The 12,872-nt window shown below is 38.2% G+C and overlaps 1 protein-coding gene across 1 annotated transcript in view; it reads right to left on the bottom strand.

Annotated features, from left to right (window-relative positions):
• Positions 1 to 9,567: 9,567 nt before the first annotated feature.
• The window catches only part of kdrl (kinase insert domain receptor like), a 45,926-nt gene continuing 42,621 nt past the window's right edge, over positions 9,568 to 12,872 (bottom strand). Inside the window, exon 30 of the mRNA XM_028588668.1 lies at positions 9,568 to 11,839. Coding sequence (XP_028444469.1) covers positions 11,662 to 11,839 — 178 coding nt within the window. The 3' untranslated portion in view covers positions 9,568 to 11,661. The remainder of the gene's footprint in view (positions 11,840 to 12,872) is intronic.

Here is a 12,872-nt window from a genome sequence, read left to right as displayed (position 1 = left end):
ATGCATTATTATGGATACAGACAAGACTGTATTGATTCCTTGGTGAAATTCACAAGCTACCTGGCTGAATATATGGTAAAAATCACTCACATCTTTATCATCTGAATTAACATTCAATAACATAATATAGATTATTCTGAAATGGGCCATTCTGCATAATGAGAACTTTTACCTTTTGCACTTTGATTGTATTTTGATGCTTATACTTTTGTACTTTTACTTAAGTGACTTTTACTTGTAACAGAGTTTACTTTCTTATAAGGTCCTAGAATGTATTTTGGTTATCAAATTACATTCTTCATTTCTCGAATAACTAGTTGATTAAACAATGGTAGTATTTATTTACAAAATGTCAGTACAGTCATTGTTTTTTAATTAAGTGTTTAAAATCAGTTGTGTGGTGCATATGGATGAAGTACAGTAAATATGAGCATGAACAGACAGCATGTGTGTTCACTAGATGGCGCAATTGAGTTAGTTAAGAACTGTGTCTGGTCTTCTCCTGGATGTGCTGGATGGATGGATAGATGGATGTATGGATGGATGGATGGATGGATGGATGGATGGATGGATGGATGGATGGCACCAAAGTACAGAGGTGAACTGGCACCTCCTGGGCACTGCCAAGGTGCTCTTGAGAAAGGCACCTTTCCACTCTGACATCTCTCCATTAGTGCATGTTTAGGTACTGAGCATGTGTGTGTAATTCAGGCCTGTGTGTAATGTGTGTAATAACAACAGAGTGAAAACATTGTAATTTCCCCTTGTGGATTAATAAAGTATACATTATTATTATGGATGGATATGCATAAGAGAACAAATACAATCCCAAGAAACGCATGGTTATGTGTCTCAGTGCTGAAATATGTGTGTTATGTGTAAGGTCAGCAGTTTTTGTCCATCCTCTGAGTCTGTTGCACAGATGGATAGCTCAATATACTGACGCTTATAGAGTGCATTGCAAAAGACTGACAAGGCGACTGTGAGAGTATCCAGGATGTTTTGAAGGGTCATGCTGGGTTGTCTGGTTCAGACCCAACTGCACTGTGATGCCAATTTGACAGACAAATTGTATAAGCCCTGAAAAAGCACAATACCAACAGTCTGTCTTGTCAGTAGAGAAGAGTTACAAATGTACATCCGTCTGATATCACCAGTAATCACTGTTTCAAACCAATTTCCATTTTTTAATCAAGGACTCTTATCTGGTTGCTCTTAAAATCAGGGGTTTAAAATGAATCAAGTCTCACCACAATGCCCATATATGTATATCCAAATGTGTTCTTTATATCGGATAAATCAGAGAGTGATTTATGTTTCATTATCATTACAATGATTCCAGGTGTTACATTTGCATTCTTGCATACTACAACATGTCATGATGGAGATACATGCACACCCAAATGTCTTTTAAATACAAAGTGACAAAAGTCCATTCTTTCATTGAGCTCAGCATAGTGTGCATGTAGTAGATCAGTGACAGTCAGCACAAGAATTCAGTTTGTTGCATAACTTCATTGATGTTATTAAAGTGTCCACGGTGTTTCTCTGCAGGAAGGGAGGTAAAACAGGACCATCTGCTACTATTCTTAGAGAAACTGCCTACATGGCTGACACACAGTCACAATTCTTAGTTTGTCATGTGTAATGTAAAACACATGCAAGCAGGATACTGCAAACACAAGCCATGTTCGAGTGTTTTGATTGATTCATTCAGGATTTGACAGAAATAGATGTTGGCAAGATTGTGAAAAATGTGCGGTTGATGTTTTGTCATGTTTTATTTTTAAGAGCGAAAGAACATTTTCTACATTCTGGGAGCAGGGGTGTCGAGGAATTTAACTTTTTTTTAAACTTTCACTTTGACATTATTCTGTGGAAGATGATAACATTTGAATCATTTGATGCCCTGAAATAAAGGATAAACAGTCACACAGGAAGTTCACTTTAATTTTCAACCACATGACTGTTATCCCGAATTAGTTGAATTTACTAGAAATTTGCGTGGAAACCCTCTAAGTTTTTACACAAGGTGAAACTTAACAGGTCAAGTTGTATTAACACAGAGCGGTAAGTTGATGCAGTAGACAAATCAAGTGTACATTAGTCATTACTAAATTTTTTTCTGGAATCATGTTGTCTAAAATAAGCATGTTAAGTTAAAGCTTTAGTGCGTAACTTTTTTATGTTAATGAATGTCCGTTACATTCAAGCAATTGCCAAATGAGTTGCTACAAACCTAATTAAGACAACCGCCAGACAATCAGCTCAACAAAACTCTGTATTTCTCAGTATGGCCATGTTCAGAAACTGGTGTTGTCCGGCAACTTTCGCGTGCAGAAAATCAAGTGAAGATAATTACCTCTTCTGAAGAGTCCATCACGTACTTTTCATCCTCCGTGTCATTCTTGGTCATACAAAAACTTAAAGGGGAACTATGCAGTTTTTTTAGCTTAATTTACCTTAACTGAACAGCTTCAGAGTTCTCGCGAGAATTTGCTCAGCGAGTCACTCTGGCATTGAGTATTGATGCTCATTAACTATGCGAGCTGCACCAATCACATCGGTGTATCTGATATAGGCGGGCCAGAGGCGAGCTAAACAGATGACAAGTTTAATCAACCAGTTAGCTCCGCTGGTAGCTAAGCGTATGGGGCGCTGGATACGTCACCCCGTGCATTGTTGTGATTGGTCGTAGTGTTATCCAATTGCGTGCAGAGAGATTTTAAAATGCAAGCTTGGTTCCTGGCATCCTTGAGTTGGGCCATTTTCATAACTCAATGCCAGACCCTTAATCTTTCGTATTTGGGTCTGGATTTCCAGGCTACAGCGTCGGAGTCATTGGAATGCTTATATGACTTTTTTCGGGTTCAATGATGGTCGTCTCGCTTCCCCCTAGCGCCTGTGAGCAGAAAAACCACCCTTGCAACATTTGGCCGGCGAGCCGGTGATGGCGATGTAGCGAATTGCTTTACGCACTGCACACATACACACCCCCAGGAACGAGCTAGCAACAACAAGGTAGCAATGGAGTTTTTCACACTATTGTCGTGGCTGAGCTGGCAAAAAAGAAGCAGAAAGCTAGGAAAGCATTGTCGGAGGAACAGAGAAAGAGGAAACGGCAGACTGACGGAGTGATTTTTTACACAGTGTTGCCAAATATTTATTCCGAAGCTGTAGGGGGAGCTCTATAGAGAAACCTACAAGCAAAAAGAGAGAATGGAATGGAATGGAAATTGCCAAAACTGCATAACGCCCCAGGGGGTAAGCTTCGCTTCAGAACTCAAACCTCCGATGGCGCCATTTTGTTGCTACAAAGCGATCACCTCTTGTTAGCATTACACTGACCGCCATTTTTTTTTTACGTCACTTGACTGCAAATAACTTTACATCTGAAGCGTTTAAAGACTCTATTTGTCCATTGTTTATTTCTAAAGAAACACGACAATGCATAAAAGGCTCCATTACCTTGGAGCTCACGTTATAGCTCCGTAGCAGACGTTTTTGTAAAAATAGGCTAAAGATTGTGTCATAACCAAGTGACTTATTGTCGCACAGTAGAGGAATTACCGTATAGTACAGGAGAAGCTTGCAGGCAGTTTCGACTTACATTAGCTGTTTAGGTTTAATTACTAATGTTAACTAGTATGTTAGCTAGCAATAATTAGCCTGTGCTTATGTTATCTCCTTACATATACCTACGCTCTCCGTCTCTGTAAGATTGGGAATGATTGAGATTTCTCTTGGCACAGCTACCAGAAGACTTCCAACTTTCAGACACGTTGCTCACGTCACATTTACGTTGTCTCTGTCAGTTGGAGGCTGCGCAGTAAAGCAAGAGATCACCGGAAAAGTGCTTCTAATAGCCTTCACTGGTCTCAGCTCAGAGCAACGGGGTCTATTGGTCCATTATATATATGTCAATGATAGCGCCCCTTTAACTTCCTTAGTTATCTCTGCTTAATATGATCTGTATACAGCATACTTAAGCTGATTATGACAAACAACTAATGTGATTTAGTAATAAATATGTTTTTTAACAAAACATGAAAGAAAAGTAGTGACCACTAAAACGTTTAATTACAACTAAATCTGGGTTTACAGTGCATGCCAGCAGCTCTGTGAGGCTATACTTTGGTACAGCCATGCTTTGATATAAATGCTAATATTAGCATACTAACATGCTCAAAATAACTATGCAAACATGCTGATTTGAAGCAGAAGAAAAGTCAAAGGATCACCAAAGTGATTACAATTCATCCTAAGGGGAACATGAATGTGTGGAACAAATTCCATGGCAATCGATTTGTCTATCCAGTTTAGTTGTTGAGACATTTCACAATAAACCACAAATGTCAACCTTTTGGTGGCCTGGAGGAAAAGTCAGAGGATCATAAAAGTCATTAGGATTCATCCTCTGGAGACCATGGAGATCTGTACCAGATTTCACAGCAATCCATCAAAGCTGACTTAAAACATTTCAAAAGAAGAAAAATAAATAAATAAAACTTCAAATCAATTCTGGTTGACACAGCAGACTGAATCCCCAGATAAAAAGAAACAATCTGGGATCTTATATTCTTTCATGCATGATGATGTGTGTGGTAACCTAAGCCACAAAATGTCCCTGCAAATGTTTGCAGAGATGCAGAGATGAGACGAAGCAAGAGTGCCACCACACATTTACAAACAGGAGGTTCTGATGTCCCACATTTAGACCATCGAAAGGGATTTCAGTTCACCAAAAGCAGCCACGGAGCGGCAGCACCGGAACCGGACAGACATTTCACAGAAAGAGATTAACACAAAACAACACGCGTCTGAGCTCCAAAATAACCCCACCATGTTCACGTTAATTATGCCACTGTGAACAACATTTTTCCCAGGCTCTCCTGGTGCATGAGCACTCTATAAACCCCTCACTCCTCGCCAGAGAGGTAAACAATGGGGGCAAGTGGGTAAGCTGGTTTCACTGCACTTTTGCCTTTGAATGGGCATTGATGAATCTGAAGACTCCCGAGGGTGCAGGGCTGACATAGTTGTGTTGCAGTTCTCTGGAAACTATTAGAAGTCAGATATTCGTTGGTTCTGTGCAGCTCCTGTTATCACTGAACCATATGGAAGCAGGAGGTGATCAGAAGCTCTGGTCTTATCTGATATAGGTCTCCTTTCTGTTTGTCATCAGTAAACTAACAGGGGGTGACAGAAGGGGAACACATGCTATGAATAAAGTAAACATTGTGCAACTTTTATTTTACCCCACTGGCATGCCAGCCTGTCAAATTTAAATTCAGGCAGACAATACAAGCTTTCTGATGTTTTTTTGTAGAAAGGGTTAGCGTTTTTAAGAGATCCAGTGAATTTTGTTTGATTGTTCTCACTAATTCACAACACATGAGTTGCTCAACCAGAATGAAATGACACTTTTTGATTTCCTGAAGTGAGTTTAAAGTTCTGCTGCTTCAGCAACATCCCAGAGCCACATGAAAGTACACAGGTGGAGTCACCAGATGTCCCTTAAGTTTGTTTGGTTTTTGGTGTCTTTAATTTGCTCAAGGGATGGCAATGTCAGTCTGTTGGTCCACCGCTTTTGTTCAGACCAAAATATCTCAAAAAGTATTGGATTGAGTGCCATGAAAGTTTGTACAGACATTCATGGTCCCAAGATGATGAATCTTACTGAATTTGGTGATCCTCTGACCTTTCATCTAGCACCACCATGAAGTTGTCTTTTCTGGTTTTGAGAAAAATATTTCAATTCAATTTCTTTATTTGATGGGTTGCCACAGGCATTCATGTACCTCATGATTAATTTAATATTTTGGTTTATGACTAAATACCCGCAAAACTATTTACATTCACATCAGCCTCAGCTGTACTTTGTGATTAGTACTAATTAGCAACATGCTAAACTAAGACATGTTAAACATTATATTATTTGATGACATGGGGAGAAAGACGAGTAAAACTCAAATGGAAACAGACATTCACATAGCTACTACACATCACAATACATTAATCTGTTGCTGATGTTGTGATGTTTGTTTTTTCCCCTTAGCCCTTTGAACCACAGTGGTTCTGAAGCCCATAACAGAAGAAGCTTTATTTAGCTGCATGTGTTGTTGGCTCAGACTTTGCTTGTTAAAGGTGGTCTGAAGTTAGGTATCTTAAAGGGGGCAGTATCCGGCTCATTGTTTTGCATTTAGGTGAGAGGCGCGGATGTGGCCTACCCACCATTCACCTTCTTGGGCAGGGGTCTGGGAATGGCATTGTGCGGCCGTTTATATATGGAAGGGGGTGGGGGGGGGGGGACCTTTGTGCTCTTTGGTCGATGGCCCCAAATCAGTGTATGATAGGATTTCAAGCTGCACAGATTCAGTTGGATCACAGATGTTTTCTGGTGTACTTTCAGACGTTAATCCATTAGCACCTCTTTTTAATGATTAATGGAGTGTTTGTTTTACAGAGCTGTTTGCTTTGGGAAGAGGCCGTGGAAGTATTCGAGGAGGGGAGGTCTTTTTCAAACATGCAATTAAACGAGGGAAACAAAAACAGACTGCACAGTGGGTGTGGTACTTGATTCAAAAAGAAAATTTCTGATGATTATACATTGTTACACTCTCAGTAACTAAAAGTCTTGACTGATCAGATCCTGAAGAGGGGAGCCCTCTTGCTCTTCCCGAGATTTCCCCCTTTTTTCTGTTAAAGTTATTTTTTTTTCTTTTCCAGATTGAGAGTCTGAGGATATCGTTGTGCAGACTGTAAAGCCCTCCCTGGCACATTTGTGATTTTTGACTTTGGTCTATATGATTAAAACTGACTTTAAGAAAGTCTTATAGGATTCTAGTTAGAGTCAAAACACCTTGACTCATATCCTGCTCTGGTGACAGATTAATGCTTCCACATGTTTTATTAGTAATACTTCTGATCACAGAACAATGATGAATTGTTGTTCAGTGGCGTGTATTTCCCACCTGGTGGCTTGTTTATTACACTGACACATTAGAGCAGGGGTCTTCAACATTTTTTAAGCCAAGAACCCCCTAACTTAAAGAGAGATGGAACGGGGACCCCCCGCTACATAGAAAATGAAATTGCACATTAAACTGAGCCTACATTAAGACTTTTAAAAACACAACAATAATTTGGAGGCCCCCCTGCATTGACTCTGAGGACCCCCTAGTGGTCCCGGACCCTCTGTTGAAGACCCCTGCATTAGAGGATAGGTTCACATTTGTTCTGCAATACTCTCATGCCCATATGTCCATACACTTCAGCAGTCTGAGTTAGAGTCAAGTCAATTGGATATCTTTTTTTTTAGTATGTGAAAAATGTGAAATTTGAGCGTATCCTTTAGTGTTTTTACAATCTTTGATAAATACAGTATTTGATTATTCTTTGTCCCCTTATTTCTCATGTGACAATCTTTTTAAAGTATATTACTTCCCTGCGTGGTTTTGATACAGTTATGTCATTTTACTACTGCTAATAACACCATACATAATTATGTTAAATGATGTATTAATGGACCTAAGGACATCAGCAGAGATATTTGTTAATTAAAAAGGGAAATACAATCAGAGGTGATGTACAAGCTGTAATGTTTGATTTTATGATTTCTTCTTCATCATAAGTTTCCTGTCTTTACTGATACCAACCATAGACTGTATATAAAGAGAAATAAACTGTGCTGCTGGGGCTATAGTGCCATCTTTGATGTCAATAACTTAGAACAAAACTCCAGTACTGCACTTAAATACAATTCTGAGGTACTTGTACTTTACTTGAGTAGTTACATTTTATGCTATTTCATACTTCACTACAGTTCAGAGGGAAATATTGCACTCTTTACTCCACTACATTTTATAGCTGTATTTCTAATTACTTTTTGTATTTAGAATATTAATGCAAAATATAATCTCAAACTTATTTTAATCTTTGATATTAATGAATTAGTTTAATAAACAGCTTTCACTCAGTGGCAGTGCAGCTCCCAGGCGCAGTGGCCCCTCGGGAAAGGATAATCATACTACTGCCTGTATGGAAAAATACTCTGTTAAGATGCAGTTACACAAACCTGACAGTCAGTACCCTCCCCCTCCAACATCCTTCCCTTGTTTGTTTGTTTCTCATATTCTGGAAATAGTCGTGGTTGTTGATCTGTGTTTGGGTGTAATGCCGGGCACTCACCTTACAGTAAACATAGTAAATCGTGTGAGGACAAGCGGAGACAGTGAAGGGCCCAACCTGTGACGTGTGGTTCCTCAGACACACCCGGTGCTAGTAAGCAGGGGCCCTGCGCTCCCATAGGAAGCCCTGTGTGTGGCGTCCTTCAGTCGTGGCCAGGATGATTAAGAGTTCCTTTCTTTCCTGTTCGGAGGGGCATTGTCCCGGTGAGCAGACAGGCTGCCGACACCTTTTCCTTGAGGATGAAGTGAGTCTCTCACAGTCCAAGGAGCCGCAGAGGGGCTGATGGCACAGTCCACAAACAGACCTTTTCATTAAGGTTTGAGAATTCAAATGGGAATAATTAAGGAGCATTTTGATTCTGTGAATCAACTTGGTTGGAGTTAAGAATAGTATGAAGCCTCGGGTCATGTTTGTTCATCCTTTAATGCACATGTGTCAAACTCAAGGCCCGCGGGCCAAATTCGGCCCCTTGCAAATTTTGATGGCCCGCATGTATGTTCACTATAGATTTGACAGATTGCAGTTGTGCGACACTCAAAGCATAATTTGGCAGATTTGCCGACTTTGAGGCTCAGAAATTGCCATAGAACCAGAGAGTTTACATATTCAGGCTGTGAAACAGGTTATTGTAAAAAAAAATGAATCTTTGATTTGCTAAACTCTATGATGGCTAAGCTATGATGGCTAAGGTTTAGGGCTTTGTGTCAACCAAACTGTTAGTGAGAAAGCTATATGAGACATGAATGATACAATCAAAGGTATTATTAAACTTTTCGGTTAAAAAAAAACATGTCCAACATGTCTGGCCCTTAATGTGATTCTCATTTTCCAGTGTGGCCCTTAGTGAAGTTGAGTTCAACATCCCTGCTTTAATGGGTGTCAGAAAAAATGTGAGGGGTCATGAGATGATTTACAAGAAATAAATAAAACATTTTAGCATGCAACACGTTTTTATTTTCCCACTTTTTTATTTAGGAAGAACAAAATCCAAAGCACACAATAAATGTGCACAGATCTGTGAGGGGTTTTGCTGAATTGGAGTAATTTTCAGCAGATTTATGTTTGATTAAATTAGCTTTGTTGCTGCAATGCTTATTGTACATTTTGAACTGAGGATGGCACCTAATGGAAAGTCAGGGAATCAACAAAGTTCACAAAGACCATTAATGTCTGCCCCAGATTGCAAGTTAATGCATCGTATAGTTGTGAAATTTTACTGTAAACCACAAACGTCAACCTCATGGTGGCGCTAGAGGGACAGATTATCAGTTAGTAAGATTCATCCTCTGAGAATCATGAATATCAGTATAATGCCTGATTAGAATTATTGTTTTTCTCATATAAGTATTGTAAGCAATTATAAGTCGAGACTGCAGGTAATGTATAAATATATAGATCTTTATTCATTTATTTACTTCATATACTCAGTTAACAGTGTGGGGAACATAACTTTCATCAAAACTAACTTGTTACACTGTTTGAACAAAACAAAAAAGATAGGAGGTCCTATTACTCATGGTTATGTATAAAGAAATGCAATAAAATCCATTCAATGTTATTGTGATAGCAGTAACTCAAATTAAATTGAAGACAGAATTATAAGTGAACATACTTACATAAAAAAGGATGATGTTAGACTGGCAAGAAATAGTATAACAAATACTACAAATGTTAATTTCCTACTATGAATAGTTAAATAAAAATGCAAAATAAATCAGAAATCTTTGACCCTCAACACTGTTTCATAATAATATAACTTTCCAATACAGAAATTATACTTGATATAAAGTATCAGTGCATATGGTAATCACTTCCTCTCCGCATAAACAAAACAAATTGGTCACAAATAAAACATCATTTGGAAATACACAGGGGTTCAAAATATCCATCTATTTTTACTGCAGTTTAATCACTGACAAATACTGTTTTCTTTACTGGTCAACAAGGACAAGCTAGCCACATTTATACAGGGTGTTTGTACGCTAAGTAAGTTCGGTCCACAATACTTTCAATACATATGGTATTACAAACAAAATGCATGATTTTACATGATAAAAAAATAATACAACATGATCCAGAGCAGACTGGTGCTCACTTCACACACATGTAGAGTTTTTGTAGCCTGCTCTGCAAGCTTTTTATTTATTTTTTTATTTCTCCTTTATTTTACCAGGTGATGTCCCATTGAGATAGTCAAATCTCTTTTACAAGGGAGCTTACTAACACGTAGCACAAGACGAAGGACATAAATCCACATACATGTTTCCGTTCAGCAGCACTAACAGCATATACATCTAGGGTGAAGTGTTGGGATATTACATGTTGATAGGAAGACTGAGCTGGAAAATCCTTTGGTTAACTTTTAATTATAATTCTAAAACATTACTAAATGACAGTGTTCACAATCTAAATAAATACATTTTATTAGTGCTTTTTGAATAAACTGTTCCTATGAAGTCTAATCTCGTTTTTGTACACATGACATGTTTTCTTCTCACTTTCTTTTTAGTTTGACCAAATAAAAATAACACAGTGTTTGAGTTTCTTCAACACTAGATTGGGAAAGGAAGATCTACAGTAACTCTTCATTTAAATGCTTCAATGGTCGAGCTGTAATGTTAAATCTGAAGCCGCCTGGTCTCACTCTCGGCTCTACCCTGTTTCCTCATTAACCTGTGATTTTCAATAAACCAGGAGAGCTTAAAACACACCCACCACAACATGACAGTAACTCTGGGTCAACCTGAGTTAGTTGAGCTGATATTTTTTTATGGAATTTAAGGAGCAGTGACGCAAATAAGTATAAGTACAATAAATGTTCATTGTTGTCATCGGCTTTTTGCTTTGAACAAATCAGAACTTTAGCCAACCTTCATGTGAGCAGATGTAGCCACATTACAAAAACGTCTTTTCTTTAACGTTTTGTTTTTAAATTAAAAAATCCCATTTTCACTTTTTTAATAAAATGAAAACAGATATTAAAAAGTCAATCAATATCAACGTGAAAAGCCTCAGCTTTCCTCTCTCTTTTCTTTTCTGGATGTTACTCTTCATCATCAAAGGTTTTAGTTCAATCAGATCTGTGGTAAAGTGGGAATGATTGTGGTTCGTTTTCACAGTAGATGAAAGAAATACCTGAGGCTGTTTCCAGCTGTTTGACATATCACAGTGAATGTGGAACGGACCAGCAGCATTAACGTTTCAGCCTGTGTCTGAAAACTGGAAAGGAATCAAGAGTCTACAGGTTTCCTTTTGTTGCTCAGCAGACGCCCTGAAAGTTGGACGTTACAGTCAAGTAGATTCTTGATTCATTTCAGAGCGTCCTTTCTAAACACTTTAAGAGGGAATCTGAGGGAATGTGTTTTCCTCTCAAACTTTGCTACAGTCCAGAGATAAGAGTCAAAACAGAGGAGAACAAAGCAATGGCCTCAAGGCTGTCACTCAGATTCTCTCCAGGGCTGGAGCAGGAGGTTACACAGGCGGGGTGGAGTAGCGCACCACATAGTTGTAGTCAGGCGGCGGGCTGTGACACTCCAAATCTGCGTCCAGGGCCGAGTCATCCAGACTGAAGTCCAGAGAGGGGACTGTGGGTGGGTACTTCTCTGTGTCACTCAGCACAGACTCTTTACTCTTACTCACTGCCTTCATCCTGAAAACACAAAGAGATATGGCATAAATATAACAGGGAAATATCACCATACTATACACAATACAACATACAACAACTCAAAAGACATCATTTTCAAGGGGCAATTCAAGACAAGCAGGTTTGTGAACATAAAACACAAACTATTCATCTCTACATGCTTAAAAACCTAAAATACAAAATAATCTCTCACTGAAATGACAGAAAGTTGATTCAGAGTGAAGCTTTTCATTATGTACTTAGAACACAGCAAAACAAAAATGTCTCCATCTATTATGATCACAATTTTTAAACATTTCCATTAGAGTTAAACCAAGTAGTCGATTAATCGATCTACAAAAAATTGATCAGCAACTATTTTGATGATTAAATAATCATTTTTAAAGTCTTTTTATTTATTTTTTTAAGATCAATTTTTAATTTAGTTGTTAATGTTTCTCTGTTTTGTATCAGTGTAAATTCTAAATTCTTTGGGCTGATTGGACACAGCACAACATTTGAAGATGTCACTTTAGGCTAAGGGGAATTCACCATTGATGACATATTATAAACAAATATAAACAAAATAACTTAGTTATTATTAGTCGATAATGAAAATAATCATTAGGTGAAGCTCTAATATCCATGAGCTTCTCCCAATTTTTCTGTTAATGAAAATGTAGTTATGTAAATGGCCACATCATCAGCCTCGTAATCAACAATCCTAATTGCAAAAACACTGACAATCAAGCACAACAGACACAACAAATCAGGGACATCCTGACCAAGAAATGACAAAAGTCTTGTGTCCTCAGTATGTAACTCACTAAATATTCAGTGCATTGATTTGTATATATTATTATAGCATCTTTCAAATGATTTTAATGCCATAACTCTTTATTGTGGAAAAACTAGATAATCAGGGCTGAAATTGATGCAGTAAATGGGTAAACAACAAGCTGTGTGCACTTTAACTTATTGTACAATAGAGGTCTGTTTTGATATTCTTTAATTTAAGAAATGCCCCTTGTGAAGCTGTACAATCCGGGAAACCTTT

Source organism: Perca flavescens, chromosome 10 (assembly GCF_004354835.1).
Source record: "Perca flavescens isolate YP-PL-M2 chromosome 10, PFLA_1.0, whole genome shotgun sequence".
In the NCBI taxonomy this organism is placed as follows: Eukaryota; Metazoa; Chordata; class Actinopteri; order Perciformes; family Percidae; genus Perca; species Perca flavescens.
This window is presented reverse-complemented; position numbering and strand designations above follow the sequence as displayed.